The sequence below is a fragment of the Fusarium keratoplasticum genome, chromosome 5, assembly GCF_025433545.1.
Source record: "Fusarium keratoplasticum isolate Fu6.1 chromosome 5, whole genome shotgun sequence".
In the NCBI taxonomy this organism is placed as follows: domain Eukaryota; kingdom Fungi; phylum Ascomycota; class Sordariomycetes; order Hypocreales; family Nectriaceae; genus Fusarium; species Fusarium keratoplasticum.
The window spans coordinates 1,027,905-1,053,868 of record NC_070533.1 but is presented as its reverse complement, the minus strand read 5'-3'; the positions used below and the strand labels follow the sequence as shown (position 1 = coordinate 1,053,868).

General features: G+C 54.0%; 9 protein-coding genes across 9 annotated transcripts; 4 read left to right on the top strand and 5 right to left on the bottom strand.

The window, feature by feature from the left end:
- Window positions 1–350: 350 nt before the first annotated feature.
- NCS57_00699000 (uncharacterized protein) lies at window positions 351–3,401 on the bottom strand (the record flags this gene model as incomplete). The annotated part of the gene is made up of 1 exon (XM_053056856.1): window positions 351–3,401. The coding sequence occupies one exon, from the start codon at window positions 3,399–3,401 to the stop codon at window positions 351–353; it is 3,051 nt and encodes a 1,016-aa protein (XP_052913051.1).
- Window positions 3,402–4,862: 1,461 nt separating this feature from the next.
- On the bottom strand, window positions 4,863–6,633 carry NCS57_00698900 (uncharacterized protein; the record flags this gene model as incomplete). The annotated part of the gene is made up of 5 exons (XM_053056855.1): window positions 6,197–6,633; window positions 6,108–6,135; window positions 5,534–6,038; window positions 5,099–5,487; window positions 4,863–5,045 (listed from the first exon to the last, which is right to left on the bottom strand). Exons 1-5 carry the CDS (start codon window positions 6,355–6,357, stop codon window positions 4,863–4,865), a joined length of 1,266 nt encoding a protein of 421 aa, XP_052913050.1. The 5' UTR covers window positions 6,358–6,633.
- A 653-nt stretch (window positions 6,634–7,286) lies between these two features.
- NCS57_00698800 (uncharacterized protein) lies at window positions 7,287–7,687 on the bottom strand (the record flags this gene model as incomplete). Its single annotated transcript, XM_053056854.1, has 4 exons — window positions 7,287–7,313; window positions 7,366–7,447; window positions 7,503–7,534; window positions 7,592–7,687. The coding sequence occupies 4 exons, from the start codon at window positions 7,685–7,687 to the stop codon at window positions 7,287–7,289; spliced, it is 237 nt and encodes a 78-aa protein (XP_052913049.1).
- Window positions 7,688–8,056: 369 nt separating this feature from the next.
- NCS57_00698700 (Prefoldin subunit 4) lies at window positions 8,057–8,652 on the top strand (the record flags this gene model as incomplete). Its single annotated transcript, XM_053056853.1, has 4 exons — window positions 8,057–8,083; window positions 8,139–8,267; window positions 8,338–8,405; window positions 8,460–8,652. The coding sequence occupies 4 exons, from the start codon at window positions 8,057–8,059 to the stop codon at window positions 8,650–8,652; spliced, it is 417 nt and encodes a 138-aa protein (XP_052913048.1).
- Window positions 8,653–9,495: 843 nt separating this feature from the next.
- NCS57_00698600 (MFS domain-containing protein) lies at window positions 9,496–11,414 on the top strand (the record flags this gene model as incomplete). Its single annotated transcript, XM_053056852.1, has 4 exons — window positions 9,496–9,544; window positions 9,633–9,835; window positions 9,896–10,309; window positions 10,380–11,414. 4 exons carry the CDS (start codon window positions 9,496–9,498, stop codon window positions 11,412–11,414), a joined length of 1,701 nt encoding a protein of 566 aa, XP_052913047.1.
- Window positions 11,415–11,838: 424 nt separating this feature from the next.
- On the bottom strand, window positions 11,839–14,920 carry NCS57_00698500 (uncharacterized protein; the record flags this gene model as incomplete). The annotated part of the gene is made up of 3 exons (XM_053056851.1): window positions 11,839–12,395; window positions 13,188–13,619; window positions 13,669–14,920. The coding sequence occupies 3 exons, from the start codon at window positions 14,918–14,920 to the stop codon at window positions 11,839–11,841; spliced, it is 2,241 nt and encodes a 746-aa protein (XP_052913046.1).
- Window positions 14,921–17,088: 2,168 nt separating this feature from the next.
- NCS57_00698400 (5-methyltetrahydropteroyltriglutamate--homocysteine S-methyltransferase) lies at window positions 17,089–19,498 on the top strand (the record flags this gene model as incomplete). The annotated part of the gene is made up of 3 exons (XM_053056850.1): window positions 17,089–17,161; window positions 17,214–17,371; window positions 17,429–19,498. The coding sequence occupies 3 exons, from the start codon at window positions 17,089–17,091 to the stop codon at window positions 19,496–19,498; spliced, it is 2,301 nt and encodes a 766-aa protein (XP_052913045.1).
- A 557-nt stretch (window positions 19,499–20,055) lies between these two features.
- NCS57_00698300 (uncharacterized protein) lies at window positions 20,056–21,978 on the top strand (the record flags this gene model as incomplete). The annotated part of the gene is made up of 1 exon (XM_053056849.1): window positions 20,056–21,978. The coding sequence occupies one exon, from the start codon at window positions 20,056–20,058 to the stop codon at window positions 21,976–21,978; it is 1,923 nt and encodes a 640-aa protein (XP_052913044.1).
- Window positions 21,979–23,910: 1,932 nt separating this feature from the next.
- NCS57_00698200 (uncharacterized protein) lies at window positions 23,911–25,225 on the bottom strand (the record flags this gene model as incomplete). Its single annotated transcript, XM_053056848.1, has 4 exons — window positions 23,911–24,134; window positions 24,185–24,337; window positions 24,389–24,793; window positions 24,853–25,225. 4 exons carry the CDS (start codon window positions 25,223–25,225, stop codon window positions 23,911–23,913), a joined length of 1,155 nt encoding a protein of 384 aa, XP_052913043.1.
- Window positions 25,226–25,964: the final 739 nt, after the last annotated feature.

Genomic DNA, 25,964 nt, shown 5'->3' with positions numbered 1-25,964 from the left:
CGAGTTTTTTTCTCCCCGTGCGAGCTGTTGCCGAGGACCTTTGTTGATGACATGTCGGACAGGGGAGCATCTCGGGAATGGATGCGTTGGCTTCCATGGAACAGTCCGTCAAGTGACCAAGACAAGATACATTTCACCTACAATATCAGAGAGCTACGCAGGTATCATGAGATATCGTGACTATGTCCTCATTCAAGTGTCTACTTGTTCGTGGCCAGATGCTCTATCAACATCCGTACCGGTATCAATCAACTCATACAATATCAACACCAAAATGATAGGGAGGTAGGTAAGTAGCTTTCCCTTTTGAGCTACAAAAAACAATCAAAAAATCAACTGGGCGCCGCCATCTATAGCTCGTCATGCGTGGGCTTCTTCTCTCCCTCCTCCTCACCCTCCTTCTCCAACTTGACCTTCGAGTTCTCCCACTTGAGCTCCTTGATCAGCTTCTCCAGCTGCTCCTGGTCAAGCTCTCCGTCCTTCATAAAGTCCTCAGCGTTGAGCTTGACCGTCTCCTGAGACGCGTCTCCGCTAGCCGTTGACGAAGACTTGCTCTTCTTGCTCTTCTTGGCCGCCTTGGCGTTCTTCTTGGCCTGTCGCGACTTCTCCTCCACCTTTCTGGCGCCCTTGAGGGCTACCTCCATACCGGCCTTCTCGAGCTTCTCGCGCTTGGCAATGAGATCCTTGATAAGGAGCACGGGGTTCTCGACAGCGCTCAGGGCTGCCTGCTTGACCTCCATCTCACTCAACCATTCCTTGGTTGACTTGTGAAGAGTGATCACCTCAGTGAGGTCCTCAATGACGTAGAGAGGAGGAATGGGCCCCTTCTCCTTGATGACGTCCTCCATCTTGCGAGTCGTCGTTGTCGACGCGCTGTCCTCGTCCTCGAGGCCGTCAAACTCGCCAGTCTCCTTCTCAGCGGGAGCCTCGGTGGTGCTGGACTTGATCGCCTCAGAAGCAGAAGCAGAGGCCGAAGCGGACGAATGCCAGCTCTCGTGCTCCTTGATCTGTCCCTTGATCTGCTCAACAAACTCTGAAGTTTTTTCCAAAATATTCTTCAGAGCAGCGATCTGCTCAGGGCGCTTCTCAGCCTCGTCCGCCCTCTTCTGAATAGGGGCAACGCGGTCCTGGAGGACCTTGAGCTTGGCCTTGAGCACATCCTTGGTAGCATCGGCTCCATCGTCATAGAGCCACTCGCTGGTTTCGCTCGAGAGCTCAGCCAGCTTGGTCTTTTCCTCCTCAGTGGCGGCGGCGACAAATGCGTCGTTCTCAAGGAGATCTCTAATCTTGTAGGTGTATCCCTCAAGCTGGTTAAGGGCCTCCTCTCTCTGTAGCCGGGCCTTGTCGGAAGCGGCAAAAGCCTTGAGGCGGTCCTTGGACTTGGAAATCTCGGCCTTGGTGAGATCGGGAATGCCGACATTCTTCAAGGTCACGTCCACGGGGATGCCAACAGTCTCTCTCTTCTTGACATCGGGCTTGACTTCTTCAGTGCTGCCAGAGGCCGTGGCCTCAGCCTCAGACGAAGCGGATTCGGCGGACTTAGTAGAGGAAGAGGCCTCCTCGGAAGCCTTCTCCTTCATCTCCTCCTCAGAGCCCTCGACCTTCTCCTCTTCCTTGAGAGGCTTCTGGTCCTTCTTTCCGAACCCAAAGAGGTTCTTGACTCCATCCACGAAGCCGTCCTTCACCTCGGCCTCGCACTCGACAGCGGCCTTGACGACCTCGACTTCGCCGTTCTCGCTGCTCAGTCTAACGGCGAGCTTGAACTGAATGTCCGACTCGATGCACGAAGGGTACTTCTCCTTGATGGCCGCGAAAGTAGCAGTCAGGTTCTTGGTGGTCAGAGTCTTGACATCCTTCTCCTCAGAACCGACCTGCTGGTAGAATGTAGCAGTAAAGTCTTGGTCGTTGGTGAAGGTGACCTCCTTAGGGGTGCCCTGGTGAGACACAGCAGACCAGAGACGCTGTTGCTGAGTCTCCTCGCCGGCAGTCCACTTCAGACCGGCCGGGTACAAAGCACCTTCTGCAATTCGGATCTCCTTGACGCGGAAGCTGGGGCTGAGCTCGGCGGCCCTGAAACCGGCACCAAAGACGGCGGCTTCGTCAGAGTTGACGTTGGTTCGGATCTTCTCTGGGGTACCGGCAAGCTTCTCAAGAACCTTCTGGACAAAGGGAGTTCGGGTAGCGCCTCCGTTAAGAATGATGGAGTCAATGTCGATAATGTCAAGGTTGGCCATCTTAAGGGCATCGTTGACGACAACGGTGATCCTCTCGGCGTGCTCCTCAGCCATCTCCTCGAACTGAGTGCGGGTGATCTTGTACTTGAAGTCAATATCCTCGTATAGACCCTCGAAGCTGGCTCCGGTGTTCTGGTTGGCGCTGAGGACATGGCGAAGCTTCTCAACTTGGTTGGAGAGCTTCGCGACGGCGCGACCGTGGGCCTTGACGTCCTCGGCGGTGACAGAGATCTTCTGGGCGCCCTTGGACTCGACAAACTGCGAGACCATGTCGTCGAGGATGAGGTAGTTCAGAGCATCTCCGCCAAGGGTTCGGTCCCAGCCAGCGCCCAGAACCTGGACCTCCTGGACGGTCTTGTTGTACTTGCCAATGTCCTTGACGGATCGGCTCTGGAACTTCATGATAGTAGCCTTAGTAGAGCCGGCGCCCATGTCGAACACCAGGTTGTACTCGGGCTTGGATCCGTTGCTGACGTTGGGGAACTCTCGGCTGGTAGCGTAGTTGAGACCGACGGCCAGACCATCGCTGACCAGGCTAAGGACCTTCAGGCCGGCGAGTTCAGCGGCGGTCTGGACGGCCCGCTTCTCGTCAACGGTGTAGAAGGGAGGAACGGTGAGGACGATGGAGCGGACACTGGTTCCGTCACCGGCAGCCACCTCGGCGTTCTTCTGGATGCTCTGCAACTCCATGGCGAGAAGCTCCTCGACCATCCATGCCTCCACCTCAGCTGTAAAGGCCTTGCTCTTGAAAGCAGCGGTGCCTCGGGTGGCGTGGGCCTCCAATTGGAGGGCGGGGTGTCGGGCAGCGTACTCCTGGACAATGGAGTCTTGTGTGGTGAGACCAAGGATGGTCTTGAGGTTCGGGTAGACGTCGCTGGGGAATCGAGAAGCAAGAGCCATGGCGTCGGCGCCGTAGGCCCTCTCGGGGTGCTGGCCCTTCTGGGGGCCATTTCGCGAGGGCTTGAAGACGACGGCCGACGTCTCTTTTCGGCGGGAGTCCTTTGTCAGGACGATCTCGAGGGGGATGCCGGGCTTGACTAGGGCGGCCTTGATGTACTCTGTGCCGAGATCGACGCCCAGAACGGCGGCGACGGCAAAAACGTTTGTGGCAAACAGGAAGACGGCCGCCAGGAGTGCCTTCAGAGGCGATACTCTTGAGGACGCCATCATGGGTGGTTTTTTGGTGGGGGTGCGCGCGCACCAGATTCTTTGGGGAGCAAGTCTTATCAACGAGGAACGCCGCCTCTGTAAAGCAATAAAAGGAAAAAAAGGGGAAGACAATTAACGTCTATGGCAGAAGAAAAGAGCCGGAAAGTTTCGTTAAAAAAAGGTTAGTAGGTGAGAGAGGTTGATGTGGCCTCAATGGATGGGTAGGTTGACTCTCCAATGAGGACAACTTAAGGTACCGTAGCAAGAAGCCACGATGGCTGTTAAAGCTTGTGCAAGTTTCCAGCCACTCAAAGGAAAGAGGACAGCTAACAATAGGTACAGATTGGCGCTGACGTGCCTTGTAATGCGAGGCTGACAATCGCGATAAGTAGGAAAAGACTATCTATTGGCCCGATAAGCATCCTTAGATGATCCCCTGGTTTCGGCCTCGTCTTGGCGGTCAATTCGCTTGACACATCAAAGCCCCAGGATTCCCCAACCAAGTCCCGAGCCGTGGCAAGTGGCTCAGTTGTTGTTCAAAGTTCATGATCTTTGGTCACAGGCAGAACCCCGTGGATAAGTGCGTGTATCTGTGAATTGGCCAAGGTGTTCTCTTTGGAAGAGGCAAGCTGCGCTTAGTCGGGCCGCAAAGCCCTTGTCTTGTGCCGCGGGTTCTCGCACCATGCCCGGGGCGTAACCAAGCTTGAATCTGTAGCCAGGAGAGCTTGCATGATGCATTCCTGCAGCCGATTATATGCAATCTTTCAACATCAATAACGGCAGAAACATCCTATTATTCCGGTTTCAATAAAGACATGCTACCTCTCACAGCAACATTTCTCAACTCTCCTAGGACCACGTTGCTATAAGTCGGTAGGGGTCGAAAAGGACCCGACCCCTGGCCAATTGAAACCCCTCCAAAGCTCCCCACACTTTTCAAGACCCCTGCGAACCCTATGACGGCACAGGTCGAAGCTCAAAATCAGCCCTACGTCAACGAGCCACATCACGATGCTCAGAGCTCAACAAGTGCCCGGGTTGACCAATGCCTTGCTAAATGAATGATGCTGAATTGATGGTCATTGCCATCCGTACTGAATAATCACATCTTGCTTCCAAGTCGAATTGTCTCACATAAATGTCATCCCGCGACTCAACCCGACTTCACATCCAAGACAGCACACTGGCGGGTATCCATTCACATTGTTTACCTACTACCCCATGTATCCTTCCGGAAGGCCTACAGTGTTACAAAGGTATTAAAGACTCCGACCGACACCGTGGCCAGATGTATTTCCGAGTCCCAAAATCAGCAAAACCCCAAAATGCAAAGCCCCCAAGCCCACCGTTCCCCGGCCAAATGCCAAAGAAATCTTGACTTGCAAACGCCGTCATCTCATGGTGTACATTGCCTCCGGGAAATGCAAGGAGATTCGTAGGTTGTGATTCTAACCCATGCCATGTCATGTTACGGAGCGTTTACGACTCCTCGTTGCGGCGGCCGCCTCGGGGGGCACCACGGTGGCCACGACCTCGTCCACGGCCATCACCACGGTGGCCGCCTCGGCCGCGCCAGTCACCACGACCACGTCCGCGGTGGCTGCCAGGTCGGTTTCGCTGGACCTGGTGGAATCCGTCGTTGGGGTCGGCGGGAGCGGCGGTCTGGATAGGCGCATTAGTCTCCTTACCCTCACGAGTATACAATATCAACATACCTCAGCGGCGTGTTCAGGGTGGTCATCAGCCCAAGACTGAGTGTTGGCAGCAGGGGCTGGGGCAGCAGCTTCGGCTTCAGTAGCCTCAGTAGCCTTCACGTCAACCCACTCCTGAGAAGCGGACAGCTCCTGGTTAGGGGTGTCCCAATGGCTCTCGGCGACGGCGTTAGCAGCTTCGTCGGCCACGCTGGCATTGGCCAGACCGTTGGAAGAAGGCTGGACAGCAGCCTCGACGGGAGCGGAAACATCGCCAGCCTCGATCTCGGTGGCGGAGGCGTGCGCGACAGTGGGGTCCGAGGCAACCTCGGCGGGCGCAGCCTCACCCTCGGTAGCCGGGACTTCGTCATAGGGAGTCTTATACTCTTGAGCCAAAGACTTGACCTTGGAGACTGCACCTTGTTAGAAAAGACATGACGGAACAGTCGGCCAGCTTACAAGTGGTCTGCAGCTGCTCTCCGGGAACGCTGAAGATCTGGTCCTCAGTGCCGTTGACAAGCTTCAGCATGGACTGAACGGCATTCTGGTCGCCAGAGTAGATGGCGAGGAGGACACCCTCGATAGCCTGGCTTTCGTCAGACTCGGGGTCCTGAGCCTCCTCACGGCGGTAGGCAGCAAGTCGCAGGAACTGCGACAGGACCAACAGGTTGTCGTTCAGAGACTTGCTGGCCTCCTCCTTGGCCTCAGCAACAGCATCGGCCTTGGCCTTCTCGAGGCCCTTCTCCCACTCGGCCTTGTCGGCGGCGGCGCGTGTCCGGTACTGCTCGTCGACCTTCTGGTATTGCGTCAGCTGCTCCTCGAACTGAGCGAGCTGGGCCTGCAGAGCGGGCTTCTTGAGGATCTGGGCCTTCTGGTCGGCGTTGATGATCTTGGCGGTAACCAGCTCATCGAGCGACTTGTCAGCGTGTTGGCTTAGAAGGGCGTCGGTCTTGGAAGCGTTGGTCTAGTCACGAGGGGTCAGTATGACGAAACGTCAAGCGTTTGGGCGCGAAAAGAGATGCGCAAGACTCACAATCTTCTTGTTGACATTGCGAATGTTCCTTTTGCGGCCGTCAGCGTCGAGCTCCTGTAAAACTGCCGCAGCAGAGCGGCGATACTCACTTTTGGAGCTCCTTGATGTAGGGGGACTCGAAGGTGTCGTCGCCGGTCTTATCGGCGGCGGCGGAGGTAACGCTGGGCGCGGGAGATTCAGTTCGCTCGATGGCCTTGGCGGCCTTCTTCTTGGCCGACTTGGAAGCGGGCTGAGCAGCCTGGGCAGCCATCGCGGGAGAGGGTGGTGTGAGGTCGAGGGTGGAGGATCGAGTCAGAGACTGTTTGCGCGAGGGTTGGAGACGCTGTCGTCGGTGACGTGCGACAGGCTTGCAGAGGTGGAGAGAGCTTGGTTTAGGGACGTAAACGTCGTAGAGAGGATCGAGAGGGAGTACAGGTAAGATGGATGCCGAAGCAGAGGGGTGGAGAGGTGGAGAATGCGGGTGAGTTGTGGGAGAAGACGAAAAAGAGGAGTTGGAGAGGAAGAAGAAGGCCAAGTTGTGGTGGTGGTGGTACAGGTCAAACGAGGCCAGCCAGCCCGCCCAGGCAGCCCAGGCCCAGGGCAGTGAGCGCCAGTGCCAGCCCGGGCGCCAGTGGCACTAACCCCAAGTGCCCGGCAACCCCCTGCATGGCCTCTGAGCGACACTGGCCACTCTTCTAGAAGCAGCAAGAAGAATGGATGGAGTCATCGAGACACAATCCAACAATGGTTCAATTGGCATGCTTTGTATTGATTCATTTCTGTCGCCGTGTGCTCCCATTCTTTGCCTTTGCGACAGCTACGTATCCTCCCGTCCCTTTGGTTCAAGGGGCTGCATTGTTCCAGTTGCCATCCATCCATCGTCATGGCAAACTGCCCCACTAACCCGCCAAGTCGCATTGGATTCAGCTGGTCTCGTGCCCAGCCAATGCACTCCATCTGTCTCCTCTTTGCGACGAGCCCCTTTTTAGAGGGTGCAGCGCTTCTAGAGTCATTGTCCTGGTCCTCCTCGGATGTATTGTGTCGCGCCATAGACTCTATTGTAAGTGTCTAGCAAGTATGTCGTGGTGGTGGCGCAGGCTCGTCGCGACACGGCTCTTCGACCCAGTTAACATCATCGGCCCCATTGTCATCATCCGATATTGATCGCATATGTCGTGGTTCAAAGTGAGTCGTCTCTTTTCAGCCTTTGAACTTTGTCAAGGTGTCCTGGATGGAACCGTCAGTTTGTGTTGGAGTGGAAGTATCGCGTCGCACATACTCTCGTCACCTTCTTGACGCTTCGCGCAGACAGTCCTCGCTCGCCTGATTGCTTCGATTGAATCGCCGCTTCCTTGACTAGGCTGTTATCATGATCGTTAGTATTCTTTCGGTCGATTTAGGATCTTGAAGTCGTACGTTTCCATGAACAGGACATAGTCGAGGAAGATCTATAGCATGTAAACATTAGCATGACATATTGCGACCGCGAGTCTATCCACACGCACCGTGACGTCGGCATTCTTTTTGATGTTGTGATTAGAATGCGCCTTGATGATCTTCTTGACTGTCGCCTTGGGGTATGGCTTCTTTCCGAGCGCCATGGTGACGATGTTGATGATGAAGCTGGTCGACTTGTTTACACGCTTGAGCTGTCCCCGCAATTGGATGTTGACAAGGCGTGTTTTCAGCCTGGCGGCTCTCTGACCTCACCTGGTGCCTTGAGTGCGGAGCTGGCCAATCGGCAGCGCCCGAGCTTGAGGTACGTACCTGGGAGCTTCACACCCTCAGCCTGACCCGCCCAGGGCAATTTCAGTGCGGAAGGAACCTGAGGAGGGGCTCGGGCGTACAGTGTCAGCCCAGGTGCCTTATCCCCGCACTGTAACCCACCTTGGACTCTGGTGGCATTCGAGCTGTGGGCGCAAGATCACAAGCTCGATATCCGTACAACAGACACGCCTCAGTTGCCCAACATGGCCTCAATAATGCAGCGCCGCATGGTGAGTACTCTCCTGTCGATCACTCTGAGCATGATTGTGTCTAACCGCTGTCTAGCTGTCCAAGGCGGACGAGGAGACGACCGACGAAGTCGAGGTGCGACGAGAGGATCAGGACAAGATCAACCGATTCAGCCGGCTGCACCAGCGTGAGATTGTCTTGGAGGAGGAGCTGGGCGCAAAGAATGTACGTCTGCCGGGGCTACCTGCCCAAAGGATTATACAACCTTCTTGGGCAAATACTGATCCTTCTGAAGAAGGAAAAGGAGGAACTCGACGACTTGTCCACAGAACTCGAACTTGCCGATGAGGACGAAAAGATTCAGTACAGACCCTATCCACGTCATCCTCTAGAAATACTGGCTAACCACCGCCGCAGGTACAAGATCGGCGATGCCTTCTTCCACGTCTCCCTAGAGCAGGCTCAGGAGATGCTCGAAGAAGCCACAGAGAAGCTTGAGGAGGAGTCGACAGAGCTGGAGGAGAAGCTTTCGTCCATCCGCGAGGACATGACCAAGCTCAAGGTCGAGCTGTATGCCAGATTCGGAAAGCAAATCAACCTAGAGACCTGAACAAGAAACTTGAAGCTCTTGATACCCCCTCGAAACGAGAGAAGGCAAAGCCCATGCCAAGCCAACACCGGGTGAACTCTTATCCTTAGTTCATTATGAAATGCAGCAGCCTGGACAACCTTTGACAGCAGATCTCGTGACGCCCCCAAAACGGGCCTCAAAGTCGGTCTCTAATTCCGATGGACGCCTCTACCAGGGTCGGCATGGCAGAGCAACTGCCCGGGCCTAATGTTCTGTCACTTTTCCGGCTCTCACTGCCGGTCCGCAAGCAAAAGCCCTGTCGGCCGAAAAAAAAAAAACGAACCAAAGGCGAATCTCGTTGATAAAGCGGTCTATCCATCACCTTTGCCGCGATTCGTCATGCAATCTCGATGCTCTCCGCGCTAACGCGAACTGGGCTGCGATCGATATCCGATTGATCGGTCCGGGATAGGCAACTCACCTCGGGTAGCATCCTCCCTCCTCCACGATGGTCTCCCGCAGAGCAATGTTCTCCCACACACACACTCGCCCCCCCGAAGGCGGCGCCATCCCACGCCCATCCGAACCGCCCCCCATATTTTGAGGCCCGGCTCCGGACTGCGAGATAGCCAATCGTGGACCGGAGCCGTCTTATCCCCGGCTTTTGGGCGGGGTTGAACGCCCTTGTGTTGATGAACTGACCGTCATGGGAACACTCAAAGAGTTAGAGGACATTGCTCCGCTTTGCGTGCTGGGCCAACATGCTTCCTTTTTTTGCATCCTCGGATAACTACCTGTTGCCACTCTGTTTCTCCAATTGACCCGTGTCTTGTGTGAATAACCTCAGTGACTGGACTGATATCTTGAGCTCATACAAACAACATGCCTTCGAGTGAATCCGGCGAGACGATGCGGGATCCGTCCCCATACCGTGAGTAAACGCCACCGCTGTACCATTTTCTGTGCCTTGATTACCAATGCCTTGTGTCGTCTTGGATCGTGAGCTTACGCACAACCAGGGGGTCGGAGAAGAAGCAGTACTTTCTCAGATAGGATCAACCGTCTGGAAGAGATCGAAGCTCAATCCCGCTATGAAGAAGAGGCGGCAGATCGAGGCATCGGTGCCCTTCACAACATTCGCTCGCGAACTCGAAGCCGTACAAACGAGGTTCTCGTCAATTGGGAGTTAGACGACCCCGAGAACCCATACAACTGGTCAAAGGTATGTGACTTTGGATCTAGTCTAGTAGGTACTCTGCTGACGATGATTCTGTGTGTGTAGTCGAAGAAGAACCTGGTCCTCTTCTACACGGCCGTGCTAGTTATCAACTCCACCATGGGCTCTGCCCTGCCCAGCTTAGCCATCCCCAACATCGTCGAGGACTTTGGTATCACCTCCCAAGCCGGGAAAGTCTTACCCATATCGGTCTATCTCATCGGCTACGTCTTTGGTCCCATAATCTGGGGCCCTCTGAGCGAGCACTTCGGTCGGAGAGATCTCAGTTTCGCGACCTTTGGTCTCTTCACTGTCTTCACCATGGCTTGCGCCCTCGCCCCCAATTGGCCTGCTCTGCTCATCTTTCGCTTCTTCTGCGGTGCCTTTGCGAGCTCGCCTATTGCTATTGTTGCTGGTATCCTGGCGGATGTGTACAATGACCCGCGGACAAGAGGAAGAGCTTTTGCCATCTTTATGGTGGTGAGTTGCCCAACGTCATCATGACTTGGCAATACTTGATTAAAGAACCCAAACTAAGTTGAGATGACAGTGTACAACTGGAGGCCCTATTCTTTCTCCCATCATCTCTGGATTCGCTGGTCCTAGCATTGGCTGGCGTTGGGTCTTCTGGATTGCCCTCATCGTCGCCGGTGTGACCCTCATCCTCATCGCTTTTCTCCCCGAGACCTACGGACCAATCCTCCTATCCCGCCGTGCCCGCAAGATCCGCAGGGAAGACCCAGCCTCTAGGGCCATTGCCCCTCGCGATCTCGAGTCAACAGACCTCAGACAGCTTCTCACTGTGGTTCTCACCCGACCCCTTCGCATGCTCATCTTTGAGCCCATCGTCACTACCACCTGTGCCTACCTCTCCCTCGTCTACACCATCTTCTACATGTCCTTCCAGGCCTTCCCCATCATCTTCCAAGACGTGTATGGCCTTTCACCCGGTGTCACAGGCCTAGCCTACCTCCCCATCTTTGGCGGTGCAGCCGTGACTCTGCCCATCTTCTGGGCCTGGGATAACGCCCTAGCCCGTGCTACAGCCCGCGATGCCCCCTGGGTTCAGCGTGAGGAATACCGTCGTCTTCCCCTGGCCTGCCTTGGTGGTCCCCTCTTCGTCATCTCTCTCTTCTGGCTGGGCTGGTCCGCTCGCGAAGGTGTTTCCTTTATCGCACCCATGCTGGCTGGCATTCCCTTTGGCATGGGTTTCATGCTCATCTTTATGGCCATGCTCAACTATCTCACAGACGCCTACGAGATCTTCGCCGCTTCCGCCAATGCCGCTGCTTCTACCTGCCGCTCTCTCTTTGCAGTGGTCCTACCCCTGGCCACAACCCCCATGTTCCGTCGCCTTGAAATTCCCGGTGCATGCTCCCTTCTTGGAGGTCTCAGTGCTCTCATGTGCATCATTCCATTCGTCTTCATCTGGAAGGGACCCAGCATTCGTGCCCGCTCTCGCTTCTGCATTGCGTTGCGTGAACGAAAGGAGGAGATGCAGCGCAAGGAGGATGAGGCGAGGGCTCGGCTGGAGCGTATTGAGTTGAGGGACAAGGAGGACGAGAAGGAGAAGGAATACGTCTAGAGTGGTCTTGGCCTTGTTCCGAGTCGCCTGGTGGTTCCCAGACCGCACCCTTTCCTCCTAGCCTCTTGGTGCCCATACTGACTACTGACTCTAGCTCACTATCCCTTGATGCCCACACCACGGTTTGTAGGATTCACCAATTGGCCAGGGTTCCCATTGCTCGTTAGGTCTGAGGTGCCTGTGGCGGAATATGTGTCTTGCCCAACACCCATTTTATTACGACATAATGTCACGAAACAAAAGCAAGGTCTCCATAGAGTGTGCGAAGCCAGGTATATCATTCGATGTTTGGATATAAAATGCGTAAGTAGTTACTTAGTTACAAGCATCGCCTTGAATACCTACATAATTAATTTCTTTTCAACCAACTTGCTTTCGCAATTCCATAACGCCGTGCCTAACCACTGTTGACTCATACGGTTTCTCATCTGCTGTGAGGTCGCATACTCATACTCTTCGTTTCGTTCTGATGTAAACTGCCAGTTGCGTCGTCAGAGCGTTGCTGCTTTCGCGTGACTTCAGCTAGAGGCCTTCCTGCCCAGGTTATCGATCTTGAACGATGCGCACGTTGATCGGTCTCGATAAATGCCTTGAGTGCCTCGTGCCCTCTGATTTCTGCCGACCCTGTATCTGAACCTGACTTTCCCTGCTGGCTGCCATTGGCGTAAGAGAGGCGGCTTTCCGGCGTAAGAAACACGTCTGTTGCCACGATACTCTCTTGAAGTAGGCTGGGTGTGACAGGTGTAGCAAGGGTTTCGCCCAAGGCCGATTCATCACCATGGTCATGATGCTCCTCCATGGCCGCCTCGTGCATCAAAGCAGATATCCGGTCACCCAAACTCTTGGTGGATCGTGGTCTTGACGCTTCACCCTCAGGTGTTGACAACCTGTTCTCGCCTTTCATGTTATTGATTTCCCTCTCTAGCACCCGAAGTTCTTCATATCCTGACTCCGTGGGTTGGATTTCGAGTTCCGGGTACTCTAGATGAGCAGTTTGTGAGCCAACTCGCCCTTTCGCAGGCACCTGCCCCTTTTCTGGTTGAAAATGTCTCGAGGGCATCAGTTTGACAATCTTCGACTTTACCACTTGCCCAAGTCTCGCGGAAAAGGAGCGTGGCAGTGTCTGAGCACGTTGCTTCTCTTCGCCAGGGACCAAATCAGTGGCCTAATAAACCTGGCCCTCTGATGAAACAAGCTTGATCGCAAAATCTCGCGGATGTACATTGTCTCTGGCTGAGGCATTCTTGTTTCTCTCTTCTCTGTTGTATGATGGAAACCTCGCCCATGATCTTGGAGGACTCTCCAAATTTAGAGACACCAAGCTCTTAGCACCCTCAGTCGTGTGAGGAGTCCCAGGTCGCATTTGAGCAACCCATCTTTGAATCAGCCATTTGGAATTGTGCCCACCAGACACTTCATCAGTTGTTGGAGTTAGCTGGGATGTTTCTCTCTGAGTGTTCTCTGTCGAAAGAGACCCCTTGCTGACTCTTTTCTGCGGGGTGCCAGTCACTCTCAATGATCGGTTAGATGATGCACGTCGTTGATGGTCCGGATTGGGCGTGCTTAAGCGATTGCTGCCGCTGTGCCGTTCTTCTGCCTCGAGCCTGATGGCACGTTGCCACAAGTCTGTAGCGCTTTCCTGACGTTCCACATGTGGCTTTTGGAAGATCTCCGATGATAGTGGGCTCATATGGGACCGGATGCTCAGATTCGACAGCTTCTTTCGTCTATCGCTTGCTCCTTTTTTGTGGCCGATCGTCGTCTCTGGAAAACCAGGCGTAGGACTTGGCTCTCGTGAGAGGCCAGGCGTATTTCCTTCGTCGTGATCACCGAGGCTTCGTGAACTTGCCTTGAACCGGATTGGGACGGTGAGGTGAATCTTGCTCATGAAGGACTTGCGAACAGGCTGCCCGAGAGAGGGCTCGTTAAACTCTTCGCGGAACCGGCTCGTATACTGACTGTTGGGCTTTTTTCGACTGAATAAGTCGCCAAATCGTCTCTCAATCGTTCCAAGTTCGGTCTCACGTTGGAGAAAACTCGCACACTCTGATTGTGACCGTGACACTGGGTCGGGAGCGGCTTCGGTGGGATTTTGGCCCTGGCAGCCATGATCAGCGTCAATTTCTTTGCTTTGAGGCTCATCGTCGTTGCTCGAGTTCTGTTGCTTTGAGGCACTTTCTTGGTCCTGAGACGATTTGGGCTGCCCTGATCACTGTGTTAATTGACATCGTGTAATGGGCGACTAAGAACTCACACTTGAAGGGGGACAGTTCCATACCTTCGAGTTCTTTGAGATCTAGACTATACAAATTCTGTCGAGAGCGAGCAGGGCTTGGTTGAAACTTGGACGGATAACATGATGATGAGTTGTCGACGAGAGAGTTGCGAGTTGTTGCCACCGTCGGAGCTCCAGTTCGTTCTCCGGAAAGAGGTGAAGAAGTGTGTCCAGTGCGTCGAGAGCCGATCTCGGGATAAGGATTCACCTTGCATCGTTCTGAATCGAGGTCACCACTTGGTTTCACCCTGTCAAGTGTACCAGTGGCCACAGACACTTGGTTGGCTGGTAACGTGTATTCCTTCGAGAGGATGTTCTGGGAGCCGGAGGTCGGTTCTTTCTTCACTGTTTCCGCAGGTCCAGACTGGTTTACGACTTGAGAGCTATCGATACCATCTCCAGCTGCTTCTTCCTCTTCGTCATCGTCAAAATGAAGAGTCGAGTTGTCTCGTGAACGAAGACCCTGAGCAATCAGCCACACTCCAAGAGCCGAGTGGCCATCGGCGGAAGAAGAAGCATGGCGGCTATTGAAACTATTGTCAGGGCCCAAAATGCGATCAAGACGAGTGGCACTATTAGACAACTGGAAAGACTTCTGAGAATGGGCTTGCTCTATTTGTCCGGACCGAGGTGTTTGCGATGGGAAATTGGTGGCAAGATCAGTTCCATTGCTTTTATCACCGTCGTTCTCAGCCTTATTGTCTTCTTCCGTCGGATTATTTCGATCCAATGACCTTTTCTTTTGGTCATCCGTGGAGTTTTGCGACTCTGGCACATCTCTTTCGTGAGATTGATCCTTGCCAGACCGCGGTACTCGAGCATCGAGAGAGGGAGATTTATTGACAGCGAATTCAATGGCGTCTCGAGGTCCAGCACTTGGCAAGCCGAGGTTGACTATGGATGCTATGCAGCGAATGCCATGCGCAGGCTTGTTTTCCATGTCGTCGTCTGGTTGTTCTGTTTGCAGCTCATCCTGGATTCTCTGACGCATGAGACGCCTCAACTCGGCTCGTCGTGCAATCTCCTCGTCGCTATTGCCAAGAGAAGTAAGGGATGGGTTCTTGGTACTCGAGTCGTGAGACATGGTTCGAATGAGCTTGTTCCGCACGGCGTCAAAAGCACAGCCTCCCTTCTTGGCTGCGTGGGGTTGATCCTGATCACTGTCGGAATCGTCGTCGAGGGGGTGATGGATAATGGAACCATTGTCATAGGAGCCTTGATGATTTGGCATCGCCCATGGAGCATCGGACAACCCAATCAGTGAAGGTTGGTGCCTCAGCTCCGAGTCTGCTTGTCCCTGCACAGTAGGTGAGGTTGGAGAGGGAATCAGCTGAAGGGCTACATTTTGGGGAGGGGATGATGATGTTCCTGGGGTCATGCGATGGGGCTTGCAACAGCAAAAGAGCGTCATCGGGTTTGTACGGGGGAAGCCACAAAAGAAGATCGAGGATGAATGATGGTGTTCCAAGAAAGCATTGGTTTCATATGCCCGCGAAGGGCCAAGAACAAGTACGACCAGAATGGAGATGAAGAAGATCAAGAAAGACGCCTGAAGGTTGAAGAACGAGGAATCCAAGGGTTAGTGGACGTTCAAACAGATGACGGGATACCTGGAAGTCTGCTGAGGCAGTCATCTATGTCTGGCCTCTCCCTCTCAGGTTGTTCCTTCCCTATGAGGGCATTCGTGCCATGCCTCGTGCATGTGGTTGCCTCTTGCCTTGCTCTACCGAAAGCATGATAAGAGGCAAGGAAGGAAGGCACAATCCCATATCTTGCATTTTGATATCGTCTGGTCCTCCCATTGATCCAATTGTATTAGATCGATGTCAATGGGTCGTCATCTCCCCCAATTCGTTTCCATTTTGTAACACCTATTCACAGGTCCCTAGGCATTTGATGCAGAGTTTGATTTCCACCCATTGCTCCTTAATGCTTAATTGGAGCAGCTACTGGAAGGCATTGTAGCCGTCACGAAAGCAATTTAGGGGTTATGATAATCATCGAATTGGCAATTAAGAAATGGCGGCAGTTTGCTACGTAGTCAAGTAGCAATCGCAATCCAATCATGCTCGTACGCGAAGTTTTCACCTTGGAGACATAGCTCATAATCCTAAAGACGGAACCTTGCCGAATTAGATGGCTAGGTCAAAAGTGCCACGAATCAAGGTGAAGGGCCTCAAAATCAAGGTGAATTCCGATTATGGTTATCGCCTTACATGATTCGCGTCCGCAGCCTCCTCTTCCCAACAATTCATGGCGGGAGGGGTTGGTAAACTCAGGCATGGATCCATGGAGTCATGATGTCTCACGTAAGGGCTAAGCCTCTCAACCGAACATCGAGAGAAGCCCGATAGAATGGCCGATTGAGCCCGATATTGCCCGGTAGCTACAGTTGCATAGACCCTAGGTTCAAACACTCGTAACACCAAGCAAAGAGGGACAATGATGGGGCACGTGGCATGCCCAGCGGCACGCGATGGCAGGAGACGATGAGATGGACTCTTGGTGGGGAGCAAAGAACGGTCGATCAGACAACACAGTGGCAAAGAGTGGGTGCAAAGGCCGATCTACGGCGGCGTAAAATTTGGACTCAGATCCTTAGCTTGCTCTACGGCGTCTCAATGGAGAGAAAAGGGCTTGGGTTGATGAGGTGATTGACCCTCGGGAGCCGAGACCAAGCACGCCTTCGCGGACGCCTGCTGGCCCCGCCCCGTTCGCCCTGCGAAAACGGTGCAAACCCTTGCAAAAAGCTGCAGAGCTGCTGCAAACTGCCCCTCCATTAGCGTCGCCGACAGCCCGCGAGCCGCCTGAGAGGCCCTGGACATCCACACCGGCAACCGCCATCCCCGGCCAACCAACCACGGCACGCCTGTTGTGCGAATACGTGAGATTGCGCAGATTGAGGTGTTGCTGTCGCCAGGATGGAGGGTACGTACTGCCGTGAGCATGAAGATCAGAACTTTGAAGCTTCCCTGTGTGTCTGTCTCTGAGGTGGTGCCAATGAGCAGCCAATTCACCACATTTTTACCCCTCCCCCGCTTTCGGCCTGGTCTCCCTGCCTGAGATTTTCGTCTCAAAAACATTTTTCTACCTCCCCTCCTTCCCTCCTTCTCTTCTTCTTTTTTTCTCCTTCATCCTCTCTTTGCCCTCTGTTCTCTCTCGAAAAGGATCTCTCAATTGATCCAATTTGGTACAGGCAAGGGCTCTGAACCAATCTGTACGTCAAGCTCCCTCCCTCAAGCTCCCCTCCAGCTCTTACGAGTCAATTGCCCCTCACCCCGCCCTTCTCCCCGCCTGCTCCGTGCTCCCCACGCTCTCTGACGAAAACTCTGCTTCTAACCTCTACAATAGCATCTTCCAATCCAAAAGAATCATCCAGAGCACGGATAAACCGCCAAGATGGTTCAGTCCGCGATCCTCGGTTTCCCCCGTATGGGTGTCAACCGTGACCTGAAGAAGGCCACCGAAGCTTGTCAGTCTCACTGAAAAATACCTGTCCGGGCCTCACCGCTAACAAAGCTTAGACTGGGGTGGAAAGATCTCCCAGGCTGACCTCCTCGCTGAGGCCAAGCGCCTCCGTCTTGCCCACTGGAAGATCCAGCAGGATGCCGGTGTCGACGTCATCCCCAGCAACGACTTCGCCCTCTACGACCAGGTCCTTCACCAGATCCAGGACTTTGGTGTATGTTCACCTCATAACATTCTCATGTCGTAAGCATGTGCTGACCCCACCTCTCAGGCCGTTCCCGAGCGATACACCAAGGATGGTCTCGACCCCATTGACCAGTACTTCGCCATGGGCCGTGGCCACCAGAAGGAGGGCGTCGATGTCCCCTCTCTGGAGATGGTCAAGTGGTTCGACTCCAACTACCACTACGTGAAGCCCACCCTCCAGGACAACCAGACCTTCACTCTCACTGCCAGCCCCAAGGCTGTCAACGAGTTCAAGGAGGCCAAGGAGGCTGGCATCCCCACCCGCCCCGTCCTCGTTGGTCCCGTCTCCTTCCTCCACCTCGGCAAGGCCGACCGTGGTCAGTCTGTCGACCCCATCGACCTCCTCGAGAAGCTTCTGCCCGTCTACGAGCAGCTCCTTACCCAGCTCAAGGAGGCTGGTGCCGAGACTGTCCAGATCGATGAGCCCGTCCTCGTCTTCGATCTCCCCGCCAAGACCAAGGCTGCCTTCAAGCCCGCCTATGAGAAGTTCGCCAGCCTGGGTGACAAGATCCCCAAGCTCGTCTTCACCACCTACTTCGGTGACATCGTCCACAACCTTGACCTCCTCCCCAAGGATGTCTATGGTGTCCACATCGACCTTGTCCGCAACCCTGAGCAGCTCGAGACCGTCCTCGGTGCTCTCGGCCCCAAGACTGTCCTCTCTGCTGGTGTCGTCGACGGCCGCAACATCTGGAAGACCAACCTGAAGCGCGCCATTGAGATTGTCGAGACTGCCATCCAGAAGCTCGGCAAGGACCGCGTCATTGCCGCCACCTCCTCCTCCCTCCTCCACACCCCTCACACTCTTGCCAGCGAGAAGAAGCTGGACCCCGAGGTTGCCGACTGGTTCTCTTTCGCCACTGAGAAGGCTTCCGAGATTGCCCTCATTGCCAAGGCTGTTACTGAGGGCCCTGCTGCCGTCCGTGAGCAGCTTGAGGCCAACGCCAAGTCCATCCAGGCTCGTGCCACCTCCCCCCGAACCAACAACCCCCAGGTCAAGGACCGCCAGTCCAAGATCACTGAACAGGACTACAACCGCAAGAGCGAGTTCCCTGCCCGTATCAGCCAGCAGCAGAAGAAGCTGAACCTCCCTCTCTTCCCCACCACCACCATCGGCTCCTTCCCCCAGACCAAGGAGATCCGTGTCCAGCGAAACAAGTTCACCAAGGGCGAGATCACCCTTGAGGAGTACGACCGCTTCATCGAGAAGGAGATTGATGAGAACATCAAGATCCAGGAGGAGCTTGGCCTTGATGTCTTCGTCCACGGTGAGCCCGAGCGAAACGACATGGTCCAGTTCTTCGGTGAGCGCCTGGATGGTTACACCTTCACCACCCACGCCTGGGTTCAGTCTTACGGCTCCCGATGCGTCCGACCTCCCATCATCGTCGGTGACATCTCCCGCCCTGCCCCCATGACCGTCAAGGAGTCCAAGTACGCCGTTACCGTCTCCAGCAAGCCCATGAAGGGTATGCTCACTGGTCCCGTCACCTGCCTCCGATGGTCTTTCCCCCGTGACGACGTCCACCAGTCCGTCCAGGCTGAGCAGCTTGCTCTTGCCCTCCGTGACGAGGTCGTCGACCTTGAGAAGGCCGGTGTCGACGTCATCCAGGTCGATGAGCCCGCTCTCCGTGAGGGTCTCCCTCTCCGCTCCGGTGAGGAGCGTGACGCCTACCTCAAGTGGGCTGTCAAGGCTTTCCGCCTGTCCACCACTGGTGTCGAGGACTCCACTCAGATCCACTCCCACTTCTGCTACTCTGAGTTCCAGGACTTCTTCCACGCCATCGCTGCCCTCGATGCCGATGTTCTGTCCATCGAGAACAGCAAGTCTGACGCCAAGCTTCTCCGAGTCTTCGTCGACTCTGCCTACCCCCGCCACATCGGCCCTGGTGTCTACGACATCCACTCCCCTCGTGTCCCCAGCGAGCAGGAGATCAAGGACCGCATCGAGGAGATGCTCCAGTTCCTCAAGCCTGAGCAGCTCTGGATCGACCCTGACTGCGGTCTCAAGACCCGCCAGTGGAAGGAGACCAAGGAGGCTCTTAGCAACATGGTTAACGCCGCTAAGTTCTTCCGCGCCAAGTACGCCCAGTAAATATCAACCCATGCTGTGTGCTTAAGGGTTGAAGGGGGCGGTGGCGTACGGTGATGATGATGATGACTGTGTTAATAAGGAGTGTGCTTTTTTGTGGAGGCTGAATCTGCGGATCAGCTACGATTTCAACATCGGCGTTTGGGGCTGGTCAAAAAAGACCAGTAGTGTTTGTGGAATCCCAAAAGTTAACCTACGGATACGGAATGATATTGGGAATGGGACGGATGGTTTGGCGAGCATTCAACATTTGCATATACCCTCCCAATTGGGAGCAGATGGAGGTCTAAAATCAACAAATTGACCTATTTTTCATGATTATGAAAACTTTTTGCCAACCTAACCTGCTTTACTGTGATTTGAGTGTCTTTTGCCAAGTGAATTGTCTCATGTGTATCTCAACGTTGTGCACTTGTGGTGTTACTGGCGGTCGTGTCAAGCATACGAGGTCACGTGCACACGCGTGTCAGGAGGCCCCACGTCACAACACGCTCGCCTCGTCTCTCAGACGAAGAATACAATTGACACGCAATCACCAACTTGGTGTGTCGGCCGCCAGGATGCCTCCCATCGTCATCCTAGACTCTGATGATGATGAGGATCACGGGTATTCTCCGCCACGAAGCCCAAGGGGGCCAATCTCGCCTGCTGGAGCTGAGGCTACAACGAGTCATTCTTCAGGGCGTGTAAGCCGCGCGACAACATCAACAGATCCGTCCTTCTTCCGGAATATTTACGACGAGCAGAATGATGCCGCTCGAACTTATGTTCCAGAAGGGACGACCCGATCTTATGACCAGGATCAACTCTCAAGCTCAGAAATGACAGCACCAGCACCCTTCAAGCGTACCATAACAGGACTGGTTGAGCCATCGTCGCTCGTCTCTGCCACAGACCGTACAGCCACAAAAGGGCAAAAAGCACCATATGGAAACACCCCGGATGAATGGACACAGGCGTCAACGCCAGGGAGGAAGAAGGCACCCACGGCTGTTATGGATGATCCCTGGGATGTCCCAAGCTCCCCTGAAGTTGGACAGAGCCGCCCGAAAACGAAGATCCGCATTAAGCGCCGAGAGCCCCAGCAGACCCTGGGTTCAACTTCAAAAACCACATGGGACTTGCTAAACACAAAGTCTGGGAGGAATCCAGATCCAGTCCATGACGGGCTAGAGATCTCGCCAACAGGGAGGAGAAAGCGAAGGAAGGTGGAATATCCAGAAGCATCTCTTCAAGGATCCAATGAAGTCGATCTAGTCACCATCCCCTTCAGCAACGACAATGAAGGACGAGAATCACAGCCAGAGCCAACGCCCAGCATGCTTCCGCCCACGCTACCGGTCATGGACGATGCTTCCTTCTACATCGCCCCAAAGCCCTTGACTGAAACTCGAAAGATGGAGTACGAGAGTGTGCATATGCCATCTAGCGACAGCCTAAACCAGCCATTACCCCCGATTTATCAGTTCAATATCCAGAACATAGGTTCAAGCGACGAGGCAACCAACGTCAACACCCCTCGGAGCAACGGAACTTGCCTGATGAGCACTGCTCCAATGCCCAGCACGGCCCCCATGCCCTCGAGTATGATGGACCCGCTGAGGATGGCGACTGGGCAGTCTGTTGGACTGAGATGGGATTCGTCACCCGATGTCATTGCTGGGGGCGAGTCACCGCCGAGGGAAAAACAGCCGAGACAGCGAGAGCGTCAGAGACGTGAGAGTCCGGTTGGGCCAGTGGTTTATGAGGTGCCAGAGCCGATCAGGGTCGACCAACCAGAATTACCAGCTGTGGAGGAGACGGGGCCAGTTCACAACGAGCCGCAACACCTGGAACCTCCAGCAGAGCCCCTGGTAGAACCTCCGACAGAGCCTCCTGCAGAGATTCCCACGGAACCAGTCACGAAACCACCCGCCAAAGCAAAGAAGCCGAGAGGGCGACCAAAGAAAAAGGCAGCAGCAGAAGAAGTGACACCGGCGGATCAACCAGAAGGGACACCCGTCACGAAGCCAAAGAAGAAAAGAGGCAGGCCACGGAAGGCAGATCAACCTACAACAGAAACAAAGGAACCGAGTCCACAAGTCGAGCAGCCGTCAATTAATGATGCAGTTCCTTCCACCAAGGTCACTAAGCGATCTGCGGCGAAGTTTGAAGCACATCATCAAGTCGAGGAGGTCAAGGTCGACGATGAGCAGGAAGAGGAGAGCAAAGAGGCCATGGATAGCCGAGAAGACAAGTCTGTGTTGCAGGAATCCAGACCAACCTCCATGAACAAGGTCGATCCCAGCGAGGACGAGATTTCTAAGCCTCTAGAAGATACAACAACACCAAGAAAGGAAGAGAAAGAGGAGAAGCCAGCAGTCGTAAGTAAGACTACGACTCCCTCTCGAGGACTATCGGCAATCCTCAACAAGCCAGTCTACCGAGTTGGCCTGAGCAAGAAGTCAAGAATTGCTCCTCTGCTGAAATGTCTACGCAAATGAGCGTATTTGGAAACTACAGGAAACGCCTGTAACCCAGAACATGGCTCGATTTAGTGTCCATGACGACTTTGGCCTGTCGATATGGGCATTGGATTGGTTGTATTGTTAGGATATACGACCAACAGGCTATTCATGGCGAGAGGCTAAGCGTGCGTCTGAGATAAATAGAGGTTTAGACGAGAAACGAGTACATCTAGAATACCCAACATAATTCACGATCATGACATGTAGTTTCCTGAAGCTTTTGTAGGAGTATGAATCAAATTTGTAAAATACGTCGGTATAGTATGGAGATGTGCAGTTGCATCCGACGTCTCCGACTATCCCACACTCCTTTGTCTAGGCTCTAGAATGTCACCTTGACAAACTTGATCGACAACTTTCTTGGAATCTAAGCAGCCTTCTAGTTTAAAGGATAGCCTACGAGACACCTCTCACTCTACAGCGGCCAGACCACGTCACAGACTTTTCTATTTGGTCACAGAGTGAAGTTCTCAGTCAGGGAAACATCGACAAACCAGCAAAGTCTTCTAACTGAATCAGTTTGATGATCCCAGATATGCTCATCAAACTGGCCTTGTTTCTACGCATCTACTTTTCTCTGGATACAAAGCTAGGAGTGTTTCCAAATACAAGCCTCCCTTACAATCGCCGTCGTTTCAATCTGTTGTTCGTTGTCGCCAGCCAAGGTGTGTTAGACAACAAATAGGGGAAACTGTCCCGGAAACAAACCCTGGGGCAGAAAGAATCTGTTGCGTAGTTCTTGACTGCTGATTGTCAACAGCGGGTGTTTTGTTTTCGTAATTGCTGTTGCTTGCTAATACAACAAGTCTACTTGCAAGCAGAACAACCACAACAGCGAGTGCCAACACCAGCATACAATACAAAAGAACACATTACTCCTGTTTACCTACCAGGAGCTCTCCCGTCTGGGAAAAGTATAAATACCCCTGACCTCTCCCAGCTTTCACCAACTTCTTCTCCCCATCAACACACACTACAACTCAACTCAGCTCACAACAACTCAGCTAACAGCTTTCAGTTTCTAAACAAAACTCACTCTTCACAACCATGTCCGGAAATGAGAACGACAAGAAGGTCGGCTGGACCCAGGAGGCCAAGGCCCGCATCATGGCCGCCAATGTGAGTTACCCACCACTTCCCTCCCGCAAAGCCATACGACTCCAAGATGCCTAACACTATAGTTTAGGCCAAGTCCAGCAACGATCCTGAGTTTCCCAGGAAGGCTCAGTCGGAGGCTGACAAGGCCGAGCACGCCAAGACTCAGGCTGGCGAGCAGGGCAAGGAGGGTGAGGAGAAGTAAAGGCATGATACTACAGGGGCGATGTGAAAGATAGAAAGGCTAGGGGTGGAAGTGGACAAGGACTGGGGAAATGAAAAGCTAGGAAAGGAGCCTGTATATCAGCTGTTCCCTCATCAAGGAACTAGGTAGTCAGACCCAAAGCAACATCTCATTCTCTCATACAAGTACCAGATTAACCGCCTCAAATACTTCAGTGATAGTGGCCAGGCAAACAGAGTAGATCATTTATACACGTGCAGGTAGTATGGTCTTTCAAGGAGCTGTTTATTGTCGCTACATTCTCCCTAGTCCAAGGGGATCCCCGTCACCATTCATTCGCCGTCTGGCCACCATAACCTACCTCCCTTCTCAGCCGTTATTGGGTTAACCATGTTAAAACCATTCGCCGTCTCATCACCCAAGACGAATATGACGGCGGCATGGGAGGGATACAATAGATAACAAACAGACAAAGTCAACACATGGTTCCAAAAAAACGCCCTTTCATAATGCATGCATCTGTGCCCATATTTGCCCAGGGGTAATCATCCAGAGTTACCCAAGTTAAAAGTCCCAAACCCCCACCAACCGGGATATCTGTTTTTCATACATCTTTCAGTCAGGAGTTATCAGATCCTGCCCTCGTCTTCGAGCGAGTCGATGTGTTTCTTAATAAATTCAAACGATGAAAAGAAGATGGCGTTCACCACGCAGGAGCGGGTCATGGAGACTCCGAGGCCGCGATACATGTGCCGCTTAAAGAACTCGATCTTGGGTGCCGGCTCGACCGTTTGGCCTTTGGAATAGAGGAGGGAGTTGCGCTGGTAGATGCTCTTGGCCGAGTCGATGGGATCTATACACATCGTCAGTACGCACAACAAGCAGCGATTTCAAGTTCCTTACATATCATAGCCCAAGAGACCAGCCCACACATACCCCCGGCGGCTACAACGGCCGCCTTATTACTGTTAGGATGATCGCCAGCCAACGTGTTTCCGACCTGTTTCCCGCTTTCATACACCATAAAGTAGATGGCCGTTCCCAAAGTATCGCGTACTAGGGAGCCCGTTAGCATCGACTGCCCCGTGATTTATACAAATCACATACATAGATGAAGTTTAAAGCCAGTGTAAAGTCCCAACACGCCACGGTGCTTAATTATGTTGGCCATTGTCCGCAGTGTGCCCTTGTTCTGATAGCTAGCAGCCACCGCGTGACTACCTCCATTGGTGACACCCCGCTCAGCGAGCAGGACAGAAACCTGGGCGCTGAGTTTTGTGAGCTCGAAAGGACAGGCGAGGAATGTTATGGCGGAACCAGCAGTCGCGCCAGCGGCCCCAAAGCATGCGACCGAGTAGAGATTCGGGTATGTACCGCGTTGGTTGACGTGGCCGATGATGTCGAATCCGAAATTTCGCTTCACCCAGCTGGAATAGGAGTATTTTGCGCGTTGGTAGATCGAGAAGGAGACAGTACGGACGAGGGTGATACTGGCCATCGGGGCCGTGACGCCTACAATACTCAGGTTAGAGAAAGGAAGAAACAGGTCATCTCAATTGGCTGGGTTATACCTCGAAAAAAGCCACCGAGCTTTTCATTTGCGTAGGTATGCCGCACGCAATCAAGAAATCCCTTGTAGTGGTATGTCTGCATGCGCGTCTTGACACTATCGAGAGGAAACGCGGCGAGGGTGGAGAAGACGCTGGATGAGCTAGCTGAGATCTCGGTTCGATATCGCTTGATGAATCGGTGGTAGGAATGGTTCTTTGGTGCTGCGGTGACGGCGGCGCCCGTCGCGGTCATGGCCGTCGTCTCGCCATCGCGTTGCCCTCCAGCGCCGTCGGGCATGATGATTGTAGAGCTTGCAACCGGGGATGGGAATGACGACGATGACGATTGATGGCCTGTAACATCTTGGTGGGCCAGTCGAGCTTCAGCAGTCATTGCTTCCTCCCGCTCTCGGGGGGAGAGAGCAATTGGGCCTCAGACCAGAGGGCGCCGAGGGGGTAGGCCAGGCCAAGGGACGACGGGAGGCCTGAGCGAGCGAGAATCGAGTTGCGAAGCCGATTTTGCTTGGCAGCAGCTGTTATTCGGAGGCGCGGTCGAAACACGGCCTGTCGCGGACAGCCGCAGGGTCCATTCAGACGCGAGACACCAGAGAGCCGAGTGTAGAGACGATGGGGGAAAATCGACGGAGGGGTTCGAGGGCCCAGTTTCGGAGGTCGGGGGTCGGAGCGGCGGCGGGTTATCGGGCGGTGGGCGGCTCTTTCTCTCTGCTCGGGCGCTCGGGCGTCCGGGTGCCCGCGGCAGACGGCGGCGGCGAACGGCAGCGGGCAGTGGATGCCAAGTTGCAACTTCTGGACAAACAGTCAAATTAGGGGAGAAGGGGAATGAAAGATGAAGGTTGGAGGGTTGAGGTCTGCGACAGCGAGGGTGGAGATATGTATTCAAGTACCTATCAATTGGTCTGCCAGACGGGAAGAAAGGCGCGGGGGAGAAAGAACGGGTCATGTCTCTGTTGCGAACCTCAAAGTGCCAATGTACAAATCCTCGGATATGGAAAGCGCGGGCACCTCAGAGGCTGACCTCGCTTATCGTGGGGGAGAGACGAGGGGTTCGCCCCCCTCCATCTCAACGTCGTCCCTGGAAGCGGCGTGTCTTCAGGGCCTACGTCCACTGAAAG